Below are 23851 nucleotides of genomic sequence, written 5' to 3'. Positions count from 1 at the left end.
GAAAGAGAGCGTGTAAATAAAGATGAAAGTTTACAAACTGCAATTAGCCTTACTTTTGTATTTACATTCTTGCTTTCTTCGGTAGAGGTATACAAGTGTATATCAGATATGTGAAGATGTTTTTTGTTCATAGATAATGCAGGCAAGACCCACAATAATGGGAATGGTGGCATCTAGCAATTCTCCCTATGATGCACTAGCAAACTAAAACAAAAAATCTATTTGGACAAGATTTTTAGTAATAATAACAAATTATTAGAATCAATAGATAGATAACTACACACTAGATGGATTGACAGGTAGATACGTATATACAATTTTAAATGCAAGATGGATAGAAAAAAGAGTAAAAAAGAATGAAAAGAAGGGTATAAAAAGAGTTGTGTGCAAGTGAAAAATTTGACAAAGTGGTATACAATGTGGAATACGGATCTTAATCACTTCCCTCTTACTACATGTACTGTTATTCTAGATTCGTATTTAGTACTTTTACATTCACTGAAGTCCACATGGTAATTTATGACTCGTCGCAAAAACATTACAAACATCCATCTAACACACACACATGTATATATATTTGCAACAGACTTACAACATGGGCCCATCGTAAGATTCTCATTGCATGACTGCACAGACCAACAGGGCAGAAGATTTTAGATACTGTGGATGGTTTATGGTTTGTTTCTTTGTATGAGCCTCTTTGCTTGTTCCTTAGCTGTAAGTTTGGCCTGTGTGCATTGTTAGCTTTGGGCATATTCCTACGTTACTGTATGATGTTCCACTTGTGAAGGCATTTACAAAGTTGTATACTGTATACACTGTTATTTTCGCGTACAGACATTTTCGCGAATGACGAGGTCATAGACGTTTTTTAGAAATGTTGTTTTCGCAAATCATCGCCATCGCTTACATTAATGCTCTATTAGGAAAGGGCATGAAGACATTTTCGCTTGTTAAATTTGCAATCCAACTGTGATTCACGAAATTCGTGAAAATTACACCCTCGTGAAAATAACTTATACAGTATACAGTGTTATTTTTTTTTTTCTAATTCATTTTCTTGTTTAATTGTCCATATACCTCAAGACACACAAACATATCAGTTCAATCAAACACATCAAATAATTATCCACATGCAGGCAGGCCACAGTCATATTTTGATATATTTGGTTTCTGAACTTTTATGCTGAAAGATATATAATCGGATTTCACAGTACAATTTATATCACTGCTCTAATATTCACATCAGCAACAGCATGCTAAGCCAAAAAAAAACAAACAAACAAACAAAATAACCCCCCCCCCAAAAAAAAAAAGACATAAACACATCACTTTTTTAAATTCACTATTTAATAGTCCCTTACATAACTAGAAAAGCACTTGAAGAGCACAGACCTCCGCCAAGCCAGCAACTCATTTATATCCACCCTATGCAATTTCCCCAAATAGGAGCATTTTGTTTACATCATTGCACTGCGCCTTGGAGGACGCACTTTAGTGCGCGTATGCCCACCTCCAGTATGCACAGCTTGAACCCCAAGTTAGTTGACCTTATATGCCAAAAGATGGAAAATCCTTCAAAAATCCATAAAAATTCATGGATCACTACCAAAATTGAATGAGGTGTTCCTTGTGTCAATACCGACTTTTTATGCAAGATTCATTTTAATCCGTGCACAACTTATTGAGTTATTTTGCAAACAGCCAAACCAAAGCCTATGTCCTTGGTGGAGGTAATAATTATGCATGGCAGCTATGTGTGATTTTCAACACAATGACTAGATTAACAATGACAAATGGGGGAAGGCATTACATCTACAGTACCTCACTATTAATGGGTCTTCTCTTGGAAATACAACACTGGCATCGGCCGATCCTTCCCCAGAATCTTAGAGGCTTCTCCACTCAAGAGTTATGACTTGGCTACTATAATAATATTTGTGTAATCACTGTGTTACCACTGGTCACAACTGATCTACTTGAACAGACTACGATAACCAGCTGGTCATTTGTCTAATCAGTAGCTGCGTTTCGCAGAAAGTTTGCAGTCACACTGGCAAAACTTTGAGATCTTAAAGATCTTGGGCTTTAACTTTCCGATCTTTAGTCAGAGTGACTGCGGCTACTGTGTTACCACAAGCCTAACTGGTCTATTTTGGAAGACTGGGACAACCAGCTGGTCACTCTCTGGCCTTCATGGCACTTTCCAAAAAATTCACTTGGTCAGTATAAATTGTATCAATGTTGTACACTCCGCACTCACAAAAGCCCAGTTCCATAAAGTCAGTCAAAGTGCAGACACATATACAATTGTAATACATTGCACCACTGGGCCTTCCTCTCTGCCTCCTCATTCCATATGAAACTCAACATGGCGTCAGGAGAACTTTGTATAACACTTTTATTTCAAAATGGGTGGAAACCGGTCACTTGAATTATTTTACCTGCAAGGAAATGCTGGCAAAAGTAAATTAAAAACGAAAACATAAAAAATAATAACAATAGCTTTAATAATAATATTCTTATTATCATCATCCTCGCTTTGCCAGTTACAAATTTGTGAAACCTAAAATGTGAGCTATAATACCATTTCAAATTGGCAATTTCAAAGTAATAAAAAGTACAGTGAACTTGTCCTTTAATCAGCCACTGCATAGTATTCACTAACTACTAAACAGACCCAGTTAAAATGACGCCTGAAATAATCTAGAAACTCTCCCTCATATACTGTCTGTATCATTTGTCAAGTTCAGTGTCTCAAAGTGAGTACCACATTGGCTAACTTTTGTACAGCCATCCATTTCCTTGCACCCTGTGCTTTGGCAAGTTGGCGGGCTAAAGTTTCCACACAAGCCCTGAGTGATGCTGCTAGTCCTTTCATCTACTCCTTTCATGTCAGAGGAAACAATATTCGCATCAGTCTGTCCTGGATTCTCCTCTAAACCTGCATCCTTTGTGGCAAAGTTCCTTGAATCGATGAGTCTTCTCTCAGACTGATCGGCACAGTTGGTCTTGAACCGAAAGGTGGCACATCCATCCAGAGATTGTGTCCCTTCTCCAGATACGGACTCGTCCATTTCCACTATGTCTTGGCCTTGCTGGTAAACAGAACTGCTTCCACTTCCCTCCTCCTCCTCCTCCTCCTCCTCCTCCTCATCTTCATCATCTTCACCCTCTCTTTCTTTACATTCAAGACCAAGACTTCTCTCGTCTTCATCGGATTCATCGTCCTCTTCTTCGGAATCATCAGAAACTGGCATGTCGTATGCCGGCTGCCTGTTCATGTTAAATGTAGTCTTACTCATGTCAATATCCATGGGATCTGCAAGAAGAAGATAAAGAAGAAGAAAAATTGGGATGAGTGAATGATAGGGATGAGTTGGGATGCCAACCTTGTACACAGCACTGCAGTATTCCGAGGGCTGAAAAAGCATACTGCTATTGTGGGTGGAAAAACAATATTTTCACCTTCCCTTTTCCTGCAACAGACATGTATAGTATTACCATCTGTAAAAAATAGTATTTTCCATGATACAGTGAAACCCCGTTATAACGAGGTCTGTGGGACCGGCGATATTACCTCATTATAACCGGTACCTCGTTATAACCATACGCATCAAAAACAAAGAAAAACATAAGCATGACGTCATATGCCCATCAATCAAACTTAAGAACGTCCTTTGCGTTGTTATTACACAATTATGGATCGTTATTATTAAGATAATTTAAGGGAAATTATAAGTGAATTGATACAAAAAAAAAGACGAACAAAGTAGGGGTTGAAATGCGTTAATTCTTTATTTTTCTTCCAAATGTCTCATCGCATAATAGTTGTTCATACGTTCTTGAGAAGTAGGCCTACTCGGCAGGATCATATTCGTGATTCTTTCTATGCCTATTTCTTCCTCATGTATTGAACCATTCTGAAAGAATGATGTTTTTTTGTTTGTGAAATGCAGTGTAAAATGACAATGAACAAAAAATCAGATTGTATAAAATGCGCTTGTTAATTTTTTTCAAGCGCAAAAAGAGTAGAAACACACATACGTTGTTTATCGTAACTTGCGACGTATTTTACGCTGTTGGTGCCCAACGGGAATGCGATGATTTCATGAATCATTTCGGCTGTAATCAAAGTATGATCGTTGCGCCCGAAGGGATCAAAAATGCGTTCTTTATTTTCTTCCGAAAATCTTTTTGCGTTTTGTACTTCCATTCTTGAAAAATTGCGGCGGGATTGAATTTGGAATTGATTTTGTTTTTTTACGCAAACCTGTACCTGTTGGTGCCCAGCGAAAATGCGATGATTTCATGCATCATTTTGGCTGTAATTATATTATCGTTGCGCCCGAAGGGATTAAAATACATTCTTCATTTTCTTCCGAAAATCTTTTCGCGTTTTGTACTTCCGTTCTTGAAAAATATGCGGCGGGATTGAATTTGGAATTGATCCTTTCTACGCAAAGCTGTACCTGTTGGTGCCCAGCGGGAATGCGATGATTTAATGAATCATTTTGGCTGTATGATCGTTGCGCCTGAAGGGATTAAAACATGCGTTCTTTGTTTTCTTCCGAAAATCTCTTCGCGTTTAGTACATCCGTTCTTAAAAAATGTGGGCCAGGATTAAATGTGGAAGGTTGTGATCCTTTTTACACAAATATGTACCAGTTGGTGCCCAGCAGGAATGCGATGATTTCATGAATCATTTCGGCTGTAATCCTATAGGTAGTGTGATCGTTGCACCCGAACCTTTTTTACTTTCTTCCGAGAATCTCTTCGCATTTTGTACATCCATTCTTTAAAAAATATTTGACCGGATTAAATTTGAAAGGTTGTGATCCTTTTTACACAAATCTGTACCTGTTGGTGTCCAGCGGGAATGTGATGATTTCATGAATCATTTCGGCCATCATGGCTGTAGTCTCATACAATATAATAATGATGGTTGCGCCCAAAGGGATTTAAAATGCGTTCTTTATTTTCTTCCGAATATCTCTTCGCGTTTTGTACATCCGTTCTTGAAAAACATGCGACAGGATTGAATATGGAAGGTCGTGATCCTTTTTACACAAATCTGTACCTCATAGACCATTCTGAAAGAAAGAAAAATATTCATAGTGAATTGCAGTGTTACTAGAGTTATCGATAATGAACAAACCCAGAGCTATTCAAACTGTTAAATGCGTTTTTTCTTTTCTGAACACCAATGCAATTGAAAGTAGCTTTAACAAGCGTTATTCAACTATTTTACGCTACTGCCACCGGACGCGTATCTCGCGAAAAAGGAAATCGAATGATTTTATTCAATAACTTAGTATAATAGGAACATCGGAAGGTACATGTGTTTTATTGCGTGGTTTAGAAGAAAACACGGACGGAACGGTACTCTGCAAAACGGGAAAGAGACTTGGATAGCGTGAATTTGGTTTTCAATGTTTCATTTGTCGTGTGTTTGAAAGCGGCAAGTCAAGAAAATGGAACCTCTTTATATCCGATCAAATTGCTTATGTTTTTCTTTATCATGATGCACCGAAATTGTCCTCGTTATAACCGGAATCTCGTTATAACCGAACTCGTTATAACCGATTAGTTCCGCCATAGGTTTACACGCGAAGGAAAACGGGACCGACGCCGTCACCTCGTTGTAAGCGGTTCCTCGTTATAACTGAACTCGTTATAACGGGGTTTCACTGTACCTGCAGTCTTTTTTTTTTTAAGGGGGGGGGAGCACAAAACAACTAAAAAGAAAATGCAACGGTTGGCATCACTAACAGTACAATTGGCAACTGAAAGAAAGAAGCTGTATATCAGTGGTGCAAATGTCACAGACAGTTCTAGGACAATTACCCATGGACAATTACCCAAGACCCTTCCCCTGACTCTAACCCTAATCCTAATCTTGAACCTAATCCTGACCCAAACCCAAATTCTAAGCCAGACCCCTAACCCTTACCCTAATCTTTACTCTTACCCTATCACTAACTGGTTTTAAGCGGGAGTGTTGTCCTCAGGGGGGTAATTGTCCTGATATGGTCACAAGTTGATACCAATAAACAAATTATGGGTTCCTCACCAAACAACCTCTGCTCCTCTCGCTCCTGTTTGAGCTGAGTCATCCACCTCTGCTGGGCCTTCACCACCTCGCTTCCCGTCCGGCAGGAGGCGTAGATATCCAGGAGCTCGCGGTTGAGTTCCACGAAGATCGGACCCCACTTGAGTCGGGCAAGCAGGGCGAGGCTGTACTCTTGGAAACCTGGCATACAAAATTATTTTTATCATTATCTTTACCATTACTATTATCAATATCATCTTCATTATTATTATCATTATTATAATTATTCTATATATACACTTTGATATGTTCGATAACTTGCATTTGTTGGTTGACTCTTACTTTCATTTTGTTGCCTCTTCTTGGTACATCGGGTTAGGGCTCGCTGCTTGCTCAGCCCCCCCCCCCCCCCCCCCTTGCTGTTGCTATTTCACTCTTTTCCTTTCTTTATCCCTCTGCTGTTTCTCGCCTTGTTTGATGTTGCCTCCCTATTCATCCTTATCCTTCAAAGGTTGCCACCCCCCCCCCCCCCCCCCCCCCCCCCATGGTCCTGGGGATCATCACTGACCCTCCTCTGCCTTTTGTCTGTCCACCCTCATTTAATCCCCCTCCCTTTACCTGATGGGCTCCTTGCCCATGACCTCCAACCCTCCCCTTTTGTTTTCTTTGTTCTGCGTCCCTAACCCTCCCCTGACTGTTCTTGTTGTGTGTAGTCCTTATGTGATTGCTGTTCCTGCCTGTTTTTCATTTTGCCTCTGATGAAGATTCTGCTAGGATCGAAAGCTCACGCCCCTTTTGACTCCATACAAAATTTGGTTAACATTGTACTGTGTCCGAAAAAATGACAACACACACACAGACAGACTAAAACACACAAACTGACAATTAGACATAAAACAACACTTAAGGCATGGCAAGCTTGTTTTATCGCAACTGATTGACAAATTGCCCTACTACTAAAACACTGATCAATTCGGTGCTTATTAAGTCAATGTTGGGCAACTTTGTCAATCAGTTGCAATAAAAACAACTTGACGTAAAATTTCATGAATTTGAATAGATATGTGGTACTCTTGGCATGCTATAAGGATTTATACCAGCACTGCCTGTCAGGTGGAAGCTTGGTGATCTAGTGGTGATCATGAGGTCTTTGGTACAAATCCAGCCCAACTTCATGATTTTTTTTTTCTTTTTTTATCATGGCCACTACTAAAACACTGATTAATTCAGTGCTTATTTATGTTAAAGTAGGGCAATTTGTCAATCAGTTGAAACAACTCGACACATTTAATTAATTTGAATCAGCTTATTATTATTTTTTTTTACTCTTTAAAGACTTTCAATATGATGTTCCCAAATACCATCTTTGAAATGCAAGGTTGAACAAATTGCATTTGAACAGTTTCCTCAAATTCTTTGCTGTTCTCCACCATCCTTACTCATGAACAGCTTTTGACAGAAGAATGCACACAAAGAGATATGAGATGTAATTAGCCAGAAATTCACTGTCATACTAAACTCACTTCCAACTCAAGTCCAACTTGAATATTATGCAACTGTTCATCACAAAACCAACCAAAGGTTGCATGTCCCAATTTCACATTGGAACTGAAATTCAAATAGGTGAAATGGGTCAACCTAGTCAATCTTAAATTTTTTTTCTACTTTCTGACAGAGCAATTCTTCTTCTACACTATCTTCAAGATTAGGATCGTACAATGAATGGAAAATTGTGTTTCTTGCAATTTTTCTAGAACACTTTTTTTGTAGAATATCGTGAGTAGGTGTGTTTGACAGGCCCCTTTACATTTCTTTAAAAAAAAAAAAAAAAACCTTAACACACACTGCACTTTCAACTCTAGTTACTTATGAAAGGATGCTGCAACTGCCTTGATAGTTAGTATGAGCCATGAATAGAATGTGCTAATAGCGTTTTTAGCTTAATCTGATAATCCCTTTGTTGTGGTTGTTATGGAGTTTAACTTCCTGTTCTTTGTCCAATTCACTGCAGCAGAGTACAGTTTGGTGAGAGATTTATAGGCACTATGAATAGACCCTTAACTTCAGAGTCTCTTTTCTCAGACACACTTCTCCAGAGTGTGTACCTTCTTTCTATTAGCAATGGGAAAGTCCATTTGTATTGAGTTGCATCACTGCATGATTTTCAAGCTTAAAGTCTGCTCCTTCAGAACCTATCCTTAACTAAAAATCCATGTCTGGCAAATTGTTTGTTGGTTTTTGTGATGCAGGGTCACATATTGTCATTCCTGGGGGGCATTTCATGAAGCATTTTGTCCGACAACTTTGTCAGAAAAAATTTGTAGTCAGCCAGTCAGATGCAAGGATTTCTATAGCTTTTAACAGTTTGTCAGACGGAATATCTGACAAAACACTTCGTGAAATGCCCCCCTGAAACAACTCCTTTGTTGGTCCATCTCACCTGTAATGTAGAGTGTTGCTGCGAGGGCCTCCACGCAGCTGAGCTGGCATGGCTTGCCGTAGTTGACGGGATTGGCTGCCACTAGGTAGGGCAAGAGCCTTGGGTTGCTGCCCCGCATCCTGGAGAATGGGGTCTCCTCTAGGCGGGCCCAGGAGCAGTCGATGACCGCCACTCCGTTGCTCTCTACCAACGGCCTACGCAGAAGGACAAGACGAGGAACGAAGATTATGCTGTCGGAGCTCTTGGTAATCATAGCACATTATAAAACCTACATGTAGTAATGCACCTTTGGTTTAAATATCCACCAGACTCCACTTGATACATGTCAATACTGTGAATCAAGTCTGCATGTTTTATCTGTCGCTCTGTCAGGCAAGACTACGGGAAGTTTTTTGGCTACAAGCAAAACCCACAAATCTGAAGGCTTTCCATGAAACCTGAATATTTCACTACAATTATCTATCTGCTATTCAATTATATAACAATAAGAAATAATACAAATTGTAACTCTGGCAATTGAAAGTCTTGATAGAGAGCTTCTAATAAACAAGTAAATTGCAAGAATGTTTTATCTAAAACAACTCAAGTTTAGTTTTCCCTACTGCATTTCCCTTCATACAATGAACACTAAACACAAAGGTTTGTGTTCTTTGCACACAGCTGTTTACTTGCAACTTCAAACACAGTGTCCTACATGTACATATCACTTGGAAAATTCTAAGGGAGAAAATGTTAATTTATTAGAAGTGAACATCTAGTATTTAACCTGAAAAGTGTTACAGAAGCTACGAAAGAGCTGCATCACCACTACAGTCATACTGAGATGCCAATTGGACACCATACTAAATCACCAAAAGTAGATCAGAAAGAAATGCACACACACACACATCACACACACACAGCTGTATACCATATAACCTGATATGTGGAGGCATTATCAGTACAGCACTGCAATGTGAAATGCTGTGATGCTTTAACTAACCTTTGGTGAGAAAGGACACGCAAAAATCTGCTTTCTACCTAGCTGGCACCAAAGCTAAATGTTATGTCAAACTAGCCATATGATTTTAGCAGCTTCCAGCCTCTAGCAGCTTCAAGCTAGAATTTTGACCACCAATTCTTATTTGACAATCATCAAGGATGAATTTACAAAGAGGCTAGTTATTTTCTTCAAATTTGTTATGTACTTGTAAATATCTGTAAATAAACTGTATTATAATGTAAATAGCACAGTCTGCAAGAATCTTCAGCCTATTGAAGGAGGCAGACTTAATCAGAAGAAGAAGAAGAAGAAGAAGAAGCAAGAATACATGGGGATAGTACTAGAGGGTAACCATGGCAACAGATGCCACAAGGATGATGCATGTACCTATCCTGGGGAGAAACACAGTTGGTGCCCATGGGGGAGAGGATGATGCCGTCAAAGCGCTGGGACAGCTTCAGGGTCCTCAGCAGGCCCTTCCTGGCTAGTTTGCGGCCCGTGCACCTCTTGGGGTCACAGTGCTGGAGGTCCCACATGGCCAGAGGGATGGGAATCTTGGGGTGGTCGGCTTCCTCGTCGCCATCTAGATCGCCCTGGGACGACGACCCTGGCAAAGATGCTGCATGCATGCACAAAAATATCCTGATGTTCAGTGCACAAGGCTATATTCTGAGAAATCTTAAACAAACATTTATACTTGCACTTGTTCCCTTGAAGCACAATCTCCTTGCAACATTGTGTAGCCTTGATTTCAGACTATCTTGGCATTTGTTTGACAGAAATACATTTTCAGAAGTGATTGCTGACTAAATATCACAGAAGCAAGCATACCTTCACAAAGGAATCATGTTTGCAGCAAAACTAATTTTTCTTTTCTTTTCTTTTCTTTTTTTAGACAGGGTGACTGCAGTTCCAAATAAGTGGAAAAGTACAAGGACATGGACGGTCAGGGCGCACTTCCATTTCTAATGATAAACACATAATCCAGACTTCATAATGAAATTTAAATGCTACACAAATGTAGAGGCAATCTAAAGGTGAAACTTAAAGAAAATTATGATACTAGTAGTTCATATAATTTCACTACTACTACTACTACTACCACTACTATTAGTACTACTAATTATAATACTACTTACCTTTCTAAGAATGCAAGAAATCAGCATCCCCAGTCAAAATCATATAGTATGTTTAGGCATTTGCATTTTCAATAGCTGTTCTTCTGTCATGCAAACTATATAGACGTGCAAATTCAATGTGTTATACAGGGTGGCCCAAAAAGAATGGAACACCTAAGATCTTTAATTTCAGCAATATTGTTGGAAATATGTCACTATTTTGCACACTAACAAAAAGGCCATTCTTTTTCCAATACAATGACACCAAGTTCTTTAAGTTTAGTCAATATGTTATGATTTTAGGACAATTTTTGTCAACCCTTGCAATTTCCAAACTGTGATCATTTTGCACTCTCAGAGATACCGAAACCAGTGACAATTCGGCTTGTCATAGAACCAGTAGCGTTCACAATGTGTGGAATGTTGGGCAGACAATGACAATCACACCGTCCGCCCCACATTCCACACATTGCGAACGCTACTGGTTCTATGACAAGCCGAATTGTCGCTGGTTTCGGTATCTCTGAGAGTGCAAAATGATCACATTCTGAAAATTGCAAGGGTTGACAAAAATGGTCCTGAAATCATAACACATTAACCAAAATTAAAGAACTTGGTGCCATTGCATAGCAAAAAGAATGGCCTTTTCAATAGTATGCAAAATGATGACATATTTACAACAGTATTGGTGAAAATAAAGATCTTAGGTGTTCCGTTCTTTCTGGGCCACCCTGTATAAACCTGCAATGTACCACTCACAATTATTTGCAGCTGCACTGATTCTCACAAACTTGTGCTGCCTGCCATGCTTGTTTTGTTTGCCTCCTCCTTTGCCATGGTCCTTCTTGCCTTGTCCTTTTTTCTTGCCCATGTTGACAAACAACTTCTACTTAGCACCTTCTGTGAACAGTAAGCGTAGAGAGAATAGGTATTAACCCATTGAAGAATAGACTTGAGTATACTTGGGCAGTGTGTCGAATATGGAAAGGGTGTGTTTGTTAAAGTGAAAACTAAGTTTCGGTAAGTGCTTGAGAACCCGTCTAGCACCATTTCATTTTTGCTTGCAATATATCGAAAGAGTCCACTAAGAAACTTACCTGGCTGACGCGGTTTGCCGGAATGATGAGTCGGTTTGGAGTATTTTGAGAAAAATAATAATAGTAGGAAAACCGACTTTTATTCCAGAAGGCTCCAGACTAACTCGGTCTCGGGAAAAATTCGACCCTACTTCAGACAATTCACACGCAGTTCGTGATCGCCACATTCTACTGGCCACTGCATAATACCAAATGAGGCCTAACTGAATGGACAGGAAAGTGCGTGCTAACGTAATCCTGTACAAAACAAAACAAAAATGACAGCGCGCGGTCCTCAGTTGCTGAGACGCGCAGTCTTTGGAGGTTTTTTTTTTTGTTGTTTATCAAGCGCCTTTGATTGTTCTAGAGGTGCTTGATGGGCGTACACTAATTTTGCATGCACGCAAAGGAGGTTTTTGATGCGCGCGTTGTAACAACTCGGACCATTACTGCGAGTAGCCAGAACACGAAGCGCTAGTTTATACAGGCCGCTCCCATAGGACAACACTGTACAATCAGAGGGACAACCATTACAACTCATCCCGCCATCAAAGCGAAGCCGAGTTATCCCCGAGTCCGAGTTTAGCCTGACCCCGTTCGGGTAAGTACCGAGACTGAACCTTTTTGGTTAATATTTCGCATTTTCGTCGTTACCCATCGAATATCTTGTTATAACATCATTATCCTGCACATTTCCTAAGCATACGTTCACATTTGGGAGCGAAATTTGATAACTTTTGCAGGCATACCAGAACTTTGTTTGGGCTTTAATACGTGTTTAGCAATATCAGGCAGTCCTCAACAGGTTAACTGAAATGCATTTAGCCAGTTCACAGCTAGCACTAGTCTGCAATGACCTCTCCAACCACAGACTTTGTAAAACCTGGAATAGTCTTCAAGAAGAGCAGTTGAAAACAGCCATGCAGGAAGTGGTAATTTACATGTCAGTGCTGCATGAATGGCTTTTGTTAAATGTTGCTGAAAAGAATGCACATTCACCTGTAAATACCAATCTGCACCTGGTTCATTTATAACACAGTTGTCATGAAGCCCTATCTAGGTTTTGAATACTGTATACGCTATAATTTTCGCGTACATAAATTTTCGCGAATTGCCGATGTCACACATTTTCGCGAGTGATAAATTCGCGATTGGGGGACCAGAGAAAATATGAAGTGGCAAAGAAAGTATGAATTTTCAACTTACTAGCATATAAGAATGATACTAGTTATACACTGCATGAAAAAAAACTTGCCAAACTCTGCGAACTAGTAAGTTAGAATTCAACATTTTTGAAGTGGTTAAGTCCATCGCGCTAGATTTGTGACGAGTGGTCCCCTTGAGATAATGGATTGGCTCTCAGTATCCGTACGTAGACGTGGACGTGCGTAAACAAGCTTAGCCAGTATTGTCTGTTCGGTAAGCCGTGACATGGTATTCTAGTACTGAAATGTTCGTATCATCAAGGCAAGGGATTCATTTTGGAAGGTAATATTTTCGCGTGTTGTTAATTTCGCGAATAGCTCCCGACTCGCGAAATTCGCGAAAATAAAACCCCCGCGAAATATATAGCGTATACAGTACCTCAGTTGCAAATCCACTTCAAGAGTAGGTCTGCAATGACCTTTATCTGCACATGCTCAGATTGGAACTGTGAACTGGCTTATTGAGAGAGAGTAACAGATGATGTAGGTAGCCGAGCATGAGAAGACAAAGAGGAGAGATGGGAAGGGAGTAGGAAGAGTACAATCTGACACCACCTGGTTTGAACGATTCTTCTTCTTCGCCAAGTGAAGCAAGCTACCCATAATTCAAACATAACGCCATCCACAATTTGACTGTCGGCTAAGCACATACATGTACAAACCTGGATACATTGTATGCTTTTGCGCGTGGTCAAACTTTGGCATGTGAGGTTGAACCTAGCTACAATGTACCTTGGTGCAGGTTTTTTTTTTTATTTATTTATTTACAGCAGAACCATGCCACCATGGGGTGTATTATTAGATGCCATTGTTTTACTAGATAAACACTCAAAGAGTGCAGATCTCCACCAAGAAGCTCATTTCTACCCATACACCCAAGGCCATGCACATGCTGAACATTACCCTTTTTTCCCATTTACAATCTTGTGGAATAGAACCATGCTGTTGTGTCTCAGACTCAGAGTCTATCTCATCAGCAGCTTGCTGCACGCTGCGCCTCAGGCATGCACCCAGTGCACGTATGCACAACTCAAATTACGCGCAGCTTGCACTTGAACTCCCTCATTTGTCGGCCTTTAAACAAATTTGCCAATGATAATCCTTCAAAAATTTAAAAAGAAGTAGACCTATCCTGGATCAAGACGGTTATCTGGGTCACTACCAAATATTAAACGTCTGTTCCTTCTGTCATTATCAACTTTTTTAGTAAGTTTCATCCAAATATGTTTGCAACTTTTTGAGTCATTTTGGTGGTTTGCAAACAGACAGACAAGCAACCCATCGCCAACATCGTGAACAAGAACAGAACTTATGTCTATGATATAATTCATATACACTCAGCAAAAAAAGAAAGTAAACGCTTTTTCAAGTTTGGATTTCTCATAGAATATTTAGCTGAAAGCTAATGTATTATATACCATATTGCAGGTAATCTAATTGGCTATCAAGCTGGTAGGTTAACAAAAATAGAAACCTAATGCATGAGTGAACACCATTGTTTTTCTCTTCCAGGGCATAAAAGTAAAAATTGCAAAACTGAACAAGTTGCCATTCATGCGCATGTGCTCTTCCATAGAATAATAAGAACAAACAAAAAAATTCACACAAAAAGAAACATGAATTAAGTTGCAAAAATAAACCTTTGATCTCTATGATATCTTTAACGCCCAAAAGACCAATGAAGGCTAAAAAGAATGGAGGAAAATAACACTTCTTATGTCAAATCTAAATTCAAATGAAATAAGACAAGAAGCAATAATTAACAAAAATGATAGAAATTTGAGCTTTTTTTCAAATTAGGAAATTGTACATGTTTGGTTCTTGAAATTGTCACATGGATTTTAAATCACTAGATTAAAAGAAATAGATAAAGAAATTCTGCTCATTTAATCATCTTTATGCTTTTTATTCCCTATGTCATTTGAAGTTTGACTTGACAGAAAATTCTTATTTTTCCCCTTTAGTTTCCCACTTTGTTTTTCTTAGAGGTAATAAAGAGATAAAGAGAACAAAAATCTATTTTTTCCTATTTCATTCATGTCTCTCATTGCGTTAAACTGGTCTTTTGTTGTCAATGTTATCGTTAAGAGCATTTGCAAATGAAAGAGAACATGTCAATTTTTGCAATTTTTAATTTTGTGCCTTGGAGGACAAAAACGAATGTGCTCACTCATGCGTAAATTTTTCTCTTTAATTAACCTATGAGCTTAATAGCCAATTAAATTACCTTTAATATGGTATATAATACATTGATTTTCATAAAAATCTTCTAAGAAAAATATGACTTCGAAAAAGTGTTTACTTTCTTTTTTTGCTGAGTGTATTATCATAATTATTTACAGCCAAATATTACGATTGTGGCCATGAATCGCATGATATTGACAATTTGGCCATGGTCAACCTGGAACATGTGACAGTTACAATATCATTGTGTCATTTTGAGAGCATAGCCGTACATGGATTGTGCGCATCATCTGCATCTACTAGAAGTAAGAACTAAATTTACTCAGAATTAGCATGAGAGCAAACTGTTGTGTACGGTCCCATACCTAGATATTTGTGTTTTTAATTCATAAAATTATTTGCATACCGTAATTCAAATTGCTCGCCTAAATAAGTGTTGACAATTACTACACATAGGTGTTGTTGTTTTAATCATTCAACCAACCCATCCATGCTAAGAAACTTTATATATCAGCCGTACACTTCAAAGATTGAGTCTCATAGTCGATTTTACTCACCACTTCAGTCGGCACAGCTCAGCAGCCACGCCACGGTACGCTGTATATGCATGCTCTACATACACATCGTGAAGCTCACCCGGCCGCGTGCACTGCACTGCACTGCCGCTGGTGTACCGCAGATACGAGCAGCACAGCCTGTCCGTCCACAGCTTACCAGTGGATTGCGAAATTGCTCTCATCACGGGTAAACAGCTCGTTATCCATCCACCTCATGACCTCATCATTGCCGAGCTAACATTGTGTTTCTATAAAAAATGAGAATTTAAAATCTTGTTCCATTTTATATTACAATAAATATAGCTTTTTTAAACAATTAATAATTTTTTATAATGTAATTTTATGTCAAATTATGTTTATTGCAAGTTTATAAAAGCAAAATCAGTAGAGTCTTAAAATATACCATATTACAGGCGTTTCAATTGGTCTCAGCTTAGTTCACCCCGATATTCCGTGTGATATCCGTGCCCGTAGTTTCTCTATGCCAAAATGGCTCCGATGCCACCACCCCCACCACCTCCTCCCCCTCCACCTGTTCCAGATGAAATCGGGTTCGATGCCATCCTAGACGGCCTGTCAAATGGACCTGCTGAGGAAAACAAGGTTTGTTCAAGGAGCTTCATGGTTTGTTGGCGTGCAGTGTGGTCAAATCACACTCGGCCATTGTAGTGGTGTACTAAAAGATATCACCTGATCAGTTCAGTTGTGTTTACTGTCTGTAGCTGTCGCTCTGACATCCCTGTGCATTCTGACTCACTCAGTGTTGGATGTTGTCCAGTATCACAACGACATAAATACCAAGCACTGCACTGCTGCAAGTACCACTACCACCATCGCCAGTCAGATGAAGGGCATATTTCTTTTGTGTAATACTAATAATGCATTAATATTTGATATTGTTTGTAATACGTAATAGAGTCTAGCTTTGACCGAAAGATCGGTCTGTATCTGTCCGTCGGTGAATGTTCCGCGGAGACTGCGTCTGGCTTCACGGATCCCCTCCGTATACAGACCGAAGTCAATGATCCCAGCTCCTGTGTGGAGCAACGCGCACAGATCAAACGTTACGATAAACCAAATTTCAGACAGCTTTTTTACATTCAAACAAGTTTGACATGACATGACACATTATGCAGCAATATTTGGGGTTAATTTCTCACATTTTGCAATCGAAATACTCACAGTAACGCGGTTATAATGCAGAAATTTTATCCATATCGCAACATCGCCGTTCGCTAGCCGTAGGTCGCCATTTTGAATCTGTAAACCAATCACATGCGAGGTACTTTTTTAGTAAAAAAAACATGTAGAAACTACCTCGCATGTGATTGGCTAATAGATTCATACTGTATGTTTCTACAGTTTGAACGTGAAGACGCGACAGGCTGGTTGATGTGTGTTTTGCGTTGAAAATTCTACCGAAATATTGGATTATTCATTAATCTGGTGAGTGTAGTCTATTCTTGAATAGTTGATTTAGAACTATTCAAGCTTAAATTTGCCGACCTAGGGCCGTGAATTAGACGCAATCGAGAAGGGTGAGGTACCTCACCCAATTTTCCATAGAGACAGTGGTTAAGAACATCCACACAGCAATGGGTACTACAACCTTCCGTCTGTCTACGGAGGACAGCATTAATGGCAAAATACAAAAGAGTCCTCCGGACAGACGGATCTTTCTGTCTAAGTCTAGCTGAGCTTGAGCTGACTCCGGGTGCATTCGCACTGGTCGGACTGAGGAAGGCCTCGTAGTCGTACCCCAGTGCCTTTTTTTCCTCCTCTGGCAACCAGCAGTATGCACCTAGAATCACCACATCTTTTTGTATCATGAAATATGATTTTATGTTTGTATACATTTATGTTGAAATGCCAAATAGATAGATTGATAAATGTGACCCTGCACCTCAAAACAAACAAAACGTCGCCAGACATGAATTTTTAGTTAAGACCATATTCTGAAAGTTAGAGCAGACTTTAAGCTTTAAAATGATGTATGACTCAAATCAAATGAACTCTCCTAACCTATCTAAATATTTGAAAGAAAGCACAAACTCAGGAAAGTGTGAACTGAGAAAAGAGGCTCTGAAGTACAGTGTCTATTCAAGTGCTTAATCGTTACCAAACCGTGCTGGCTGTGCGATGAATGGGACAAAAAATAGGAAGTAAACCACCAGAGTAACAACAATGAAGGGATTATCAAATTAAACTGAAATTAAGCATGCCTCATGAACACCTTCTGTCCATAATTAATGCCAACTTTCAAAGCAGTAGCACTATTCTTTCAAAAGTTATTAGAGTTGAAAGTGAAGAGTGTGGACAAGCTTTTTCAGAAATGAAAAAGGGATTCTAAAGACACACCTAATCACACTATTCTACCAAAAATGTTCGAGATAAACTGCTAAAAAAACACACTTTCCTACCCGTGTTATGATACCAAATTTTAGCATAATGTAAAAGAAGACCCGCTCTTTCAGAAAATATGAAAAAGTCAAGTTCGGCTAGGTTGACCCATTTCACTTATTTTCAGTCGCGTAAAATCAGTGTGTGCGACTTTATGTTCGTTTTGAGGTGCACGGTCACAAATGATAATGATATGATAGAAAAATATGATAATGATAACTAGAGGAGCACTCTGAGAGGGTAGACCTCCACTAAGCAGCTCATTTCCACCAGTGATCTTGTTTTTCCATAGAAATCGATAGAGATGATTTCCACCCATACGTATGCATGCTGAAAATCGCCCTATTTCTTAACATAGAAACTTTGTTACATCATCAATGCCAGCTGTGCAGCGTGTCTCGCCCTGGACCAGAAACTAGAGCACGCATTCTAGTGCGCATATGAAGACCTAAAAAATATGCAGCTTGAACTCCAAAGTTCATTGACCCTACCTGCCAAAATATTGAAAATCCTTCATAAAATCCATTAAAAAAACTGGGATCACTACCAAAATTTAATCATCTGTTACTGTGTCATTTTCAACCTTCCCTGTAAGTTTCATTCGAATCCATTAACAACTTTTTGAGTTATTTTGCACACGGACAAACCAACAAACCAACAAACCAACGCCGATGAAAATATAACCTCCTCCCTTGGCAGAGGTAATAATAATGACAGCGAGGATAAGACTATCATGTATTCGTAGCCTGTTGCTATCGAGTTGTACTACGTAGCTATCTTGTAGTTTCTGTACCAAATAAACCACAACCATGCATTGCTACTGCTGATACAGTACCTGTTGTACATGTAGTATTAAATGGTACCAACATGAAATGCAAAATGAATAGCAAAGGTGGGCATGATTTTGCTAACTGTTAGACCGAAAGATCAGTCTGTATACCATACATTGTATGTTCTGCAGTCAGTGCAGAGACAACATCTGGCTTCAATTCACGGAATCCTTCTCCTATACCCATCTTCAGAGGAAAACCATAAACAAACTCTTCTGGACAGACAGATTTTTATATCTAGGGTTTTAGACATCAGGGGATAGTTCCAAAGACCTGCTGAAAGGGATTAATACCTGGTACTTCAAGTTCAAGGTTCAAGGTTTTACATGAAGATGTAAGTTTACTAGACTCTTTGCAGCTAGTTCTATGCTGCTGCTGGTAAAAATGTTCTAACAAGTAAATCTAATTCATATCTACTGAAACTGTGCGTGGAGAATTTGACATCACATTATTAGGCCAATGGTTATTACAATAAAAATATGTGTGGTTAGGTTGACTGTTATAACATTTTACTAGTCATGAATCATTTTGTCCACACAAATCACAAAATTGTATATTTGTAAATCATTAATTGACAAAATCAAGTTGTGGTATTGTGGTACGTATACTGAGTTTCATGAAGTAGTGTCTAACTCTACCGGCCAGAATATATTCTGTGGTAGTGGGTAATTGTGTGTGTGTGTGTGTGTGTGTGTGTGTGTGTGTGTGTGTGTGTGTGTGTGTGTGTGTGTGTGTGTGTGTGTGTGTGTGTGTGTGTGTGTGTGTAGGGGGGGGGTAAATTTTGCAGGATTAAAGGAGATTGGAATGGACATTGGTATGTAATATCTCACAACCACTTTTTTTTTTATTTGTGTTTTGTTCAAGAAGTGGCATCTCATAATTTTACCCCTGCCACCACTCCTCCCCCACCCCCACTTTATTATTATTATTTTTTTTTGGGGGGGGGGGGTGGGCAATGGGATCTGAGGAAGAGGTTTAGCCAGAAACTGCAAAGATACTATTGAGTTTATAAGTAGGTGCAAGGTTGCATATATGGGCTGTTACTATAGTAACCTCAATACTGCCACCTCAAAATGTCATTGAGTCTGTGCAGTCATATTGCTAATGGTATGGTGGACTTCATACAGTGGACTCCCGTTATAACAAAGTCCTCGGGACCGGCAGTTTTCCTCCGTTATATCAAAATTTCACTATATCTTCAGGAAAAAATAAACAATAAAAATGCATTTATAGAATGGATAGTGTTGCGGCCTGAATTTTACTTCGTTGTAACCATGTTCATTATAATGGGAGTGCACTGTATTACATAATGCCATTAATTAAACAGATTAATCATGTATTCACTCACTTTTTTTTTCAAAGTAGCTCCTTTCTGAGATTAGAATAGGCTGCAATCAATACTACTTTTTTCTCAGAAGGATTCGCAGCGCATCGCCCAAAGTCATTTTGGAGCTCACCGACTGCATTAAATCATCATTATGAGTGGATTACCAGAGACAGCCTTGTGCTATTTCAGGCGACTTCCCAATGAAAGTTGCTGAATTCCTGTGCTGAAGATACACTCTTGTCAGCATACCCCCTTGAATTTTGCATGCTTCTATGTTTTCCTGCTGGCTGTGCTCTGGAAGTGTGAGCAAGTATATGTATTGGCAGTGTCACTAACTGAGAATAATGATGCTCAATTCACTTGGCCCACCCTTCTCTCTCTCTCTCTCTCTTTCTTTCTGCCTCACAGATTTATTCATTGTTTTTGTCATCTATCCCTTCATCTGATGTGGTTTAATGTTTTGTTTGCCTGTCTTTCATCATATACTGATCTTCTGTGGGTTTTTGTTTTCTTTTTCTTTGTAACTTATTTGAGATGTGACCTCTTTATATTATATCTCTATCTCCGTCCATATGCACAGTGTATTTATCTTTCCATCTTCGACCTATTTGTATTGTTATATCTGTCCAGCGATCTGCTTTTCTCTCTGTGCCATCTACATGTGTATTTTCTGTCTTGGATGTACAATGTACAATGTGTCTATAACAAAATGATGGCATGTGCACACAAAAACCTGAAAGCAATGTAAAATGATACAGACTGAGATAATTATTACTGTAATGGGATACACAAAGTGGCATCTCTCATTTTCAGTTTCATCAAAACATGATGGCTGTTTACCTCTGCATGGTCGGTATTTTTTTCCTGTGCTACATTATGTATTGATCATGGGGGGGGGGGGGAGGGGACAACAACCATGTTTGCATATATCAGAGCACTTATTTAATGATTACCAGATTACCATACAGTACATGTATGTACGGCAAGCTGTTTTGCTTGCTGTGCTGTGCCCTCATTTGCTCTCAAATTCTTTGACCTTTTGTACATTATTCCCTGTTTCAGGGTGTGTTTCTCTGTCTAGCTCCTTCCATCTTGTCTGATGTGAATCTCTCACTTGCTGCCCCCCCCCCCCTCCATCCTGTGCACCCTTTGCCATCCTTTCGTAACTCGCTGCAGTATTGCGGACCTCATGTGTTTGATAGTAAATCCAGGGGGACCTTGTCTCACCCATGAACACTGGTGTTCACACCCCTTTCGTAGGCAACAGGTGGCCTGCTGCATGGTAAGGGCGCAGGGTTTTAAGAGGAAGGAAGTTTTAGATTATGCTTGGCGCAAAGAGGGTGTGTTCAGACATGTGCAAGCTGTGTAGACTCATACAGGGCATCTTTTTTTTTTTTTTTTTTTTTTTTTTTTTTTAGTGACTGGCAGCGCATTCCCAGGACGTCTCATGCATATATTTGATGCTAAGGACAACAATCAGCAAAAAATTATAGAGTAATTCTATCTTTCTTTTTAAAGCCCAGTGCTGTTATTAATTGCTGTACATGTGTAGAGTAATTCTAGCGTTCTTTTTGAAGCTCAATACTGTTATTACTGATCCTTGACTATAATATCACCCATTTCGATGTCTTCTTCAGCAGAGCCATGTACAGGGAATACTCAGCCAGTACATAACTTCCAAGTGCAAATCTGCATGGGAAGTACTGTGTTACAGGATAGCACATCTATACATAGCCACTCGAAACATTTCTTAATAATAACTACACTGTATATGTTTACATTTTTTCTTTTCATTGTTTTAACAGCCCTGTTGTATTATAGTCACTCCTATTTCTGCTTTTACTACTAGTAGTTTGTAACATTATTGTGCAGCTGTATCATTATTGCACAAGTTTTCATAGTTTATGAATTTCATTGATCATCATCTGAAGCATGTGGCCAAAACACTGTGTATTTTTTAGGTGACTCCTGCTTTCATTCTGCAATGCTTATTTGCATCGAGTTAGCTTTACCCTGCATGACATATCCATGACTCTCTATTGTGTAGGCCTATGTGTTAATGTATTTTCTTTTGCTGTTGAAGAAGAAAGCATCACACATGAACTCTCACTTTTGGGGCTGATTTTGCCACTGTGGTGAGATGACCAGATGGAAAAGTAGCAGATCTGGGGCTGACAGTTGAGAGTGGTGTTGGGGAAAATTCACCATCTTGTTTATAAAGGAGATAAATGCATCGATGATGACGATGATGATGTTGAGATGATCACAGAAAAGGGAGAAGCCCTACTTTGGGTCCATCCTCAGATACTGATTTTGAAGCAACTGTTAGGAAATCTCTACAGAAAAAAGGTTCAGTTTCAGAGGCCAACTTTGATTTGGTGCGTAGTTCACTGTCTTTGTTATAATGCAGGGACTACAATGTCAGAAGAACTTTGTACATGGCTTAAATTACCAGTTGCAGTCATTTCTTCTGATGTTTAACCTCTATTCTTGTGGCTTCCAACTCATGGTGTCAGGAGATTTACTAGGTATACAATGTAATTTGAATATAAGGTCAGTACTTACTCACAAATTCATAGTCAGCTCATTTGGGAGGTGTTCTTGATTTCATGTTTTTGTTTTGTTTTGTGGGCCTTGTGGGCCTTTGCCTGTCTTTTCACTATGTCATACACAAGAGCATGTCGCTTCCTCTTCCTTATTACGTTTTCCGAAACCAGGCATCATCCAATTTTCCCCTCTGTTCATCACAAAGAACATGCTGCATTGGGTACATCGCGTGCTGAGACCTATCATTCTCATTTTCAGCCAAGACTGGCAAGAAATTGTAGAGCTCAAATTTGGGGCATTATTTTTGAATTAGCTCATTTCCAGTGGATTTTATGTTCATGCAGGTGATTTGTCACAACACCTGACAGGGCTGTTAACAAGCTTTATGAAGGGAAGTGTCTTTATCACATGTGAAGATTCTGAGGAATGCTCACTTGCATACTTGTAGTTGGGCAACATGCTGATCTCCACATTACCCATATCTGTACCTATTTTATTCATTATGTGTGCCATTCACATTTAAAGGTTAATCTGAAATTAAATATGTGTAGTAACCAATTGAGGATGAGTCCCAAGTATACTTGGGCATATAGTCTATAATTATGGGAAATTGATGCATATTGTAGCAAAATCAGCCTGTCCTCTATGGGTTAAAAGAACATTGCAAAATGTGTTCAGAAATTAGAACATCTGTATATAATTCCTCAATTGTTTATTTTTTGGTGCATTGCACGCCACATGTGATTTGGCATTAAAGACTATGTGGTTGCCAGAGCCTGTTAGTTGTCTACATTGTAGGTTAAAACAACAAAAACGAATCAGGGACGAAAACTTTTCTTGCCCAACTAGGAGTTGAATCATATCCATATCGAGAGCAAACTCCCATCACGCTAGCTCTCTCCATCCGCCAGATCTTCTCTACGAATCTGAGTGTTTTGTGTTGAATTCTTCCTTTTCATTCTACCCATCAACATATCCCAGAATATGGAAGGAAAACCAAACAGAACCTGTTTTTCATTTTTTACTCGGTGCTGTTATAAGTTATTATACCTGTAGGCCTTTCGATAGTACACTTTTATAGTACGGTACAGTAGTAAAGTGGTCCATTGTGTTGCTTTTCCCACAAAATGGAC

At 39.2% G+C, this 23851-nt stretch overlaps 2 protein-coding genes across 2 annotated transcripts in view; one reads left to right on the top strand and one right to left on the bottom strand.

Moving 5' to 3' along the window:
- Positions 1–2720: 2720 nt before the first annotated feature.
- Positions 2721–15690, bottom strand: LOC139720021 (uncharacterized). The gene is made up of 6 exons (XM_071631396.1): positions 15615–15690; positions 11352–11492; positions 9862–10093; positions 8493–8686; positions 6074–6253; positions 2721–3322 (listed from the first exon to the last, which is right to left on the bottom strand). Exons 2-6 carry the CDS (start codon positions 11461–11463, stop codon positions 2721–2723), a joined length of 1320 nt encoding a protein of 439 aa, XP_071487497.1. The 5' UTR covers positions 11464–11492; positions 15615–15690.
- Positions 15691–16103: 413 nt separating this feature from the next.
- The window catches only part of LOC139720020 (WASH complex subunit 2-like), a gene marked incomplete at its 3' end in the record, with an annotated part of 111798 nt that continues 104050 nt past the window's right edge, over positions 16104–23851 (top strand). The window contains exon 1 of the mRNA XM_071631395.1: positions 16104–16217. Within this exon, the coding sequence (XP_071487496.1) occupies positions 16104–16217 (114 nt within the window). The remainder of the gene's footprint in view (positions 16218–23851) is intronic.

The sequence above is a fragment of the Diadema antillarum genome, unplaced genomic scaffold (genome assembly GCF_040938485.1).
Source record: "Diadema antillarum isolate AM-2024a unplaced genomic scaffold, OU_Dant_1.0 scf00000119, whole genome shotgun sequence".
NCBI lineage: Eukaryota > Metazoa > Echinodermata > Echinoidea > Diadematoida > Diadematidae > Diadema > Diadema antillarum.
The sequence above is the reverse complement of the archived record's forward strand: the minus strand, read 5'-3'. Positions and strand labels throughout refer to the sequence as shown.

Excerpts from the sequence above, each read along its gene's own strand:
- LOC139720021 (XM_071631396.1), bottom strand. The coding sequence starts at position 11,463 with ATGGGCAAGAAAAAAGGACAAGGCAAGAAGGACCATGGCAAAGGAGGA. Across the intron at positions 10,094-11,351 it reads CAGTGCAGCTGCAAATAATT|CATCTTTGCCAGGGTCGTCG; the intron begins GTGAGTGGTACA and ends GCATGCATGCAG. Across the intron at positions 3,323-6,073 it reads AGAGGAGCAGAGGTTGTTTG|ATCCCATGGATATTGACATG; the intron begins GTGAGGAACCCA and ends TTCTTCTTGCAG.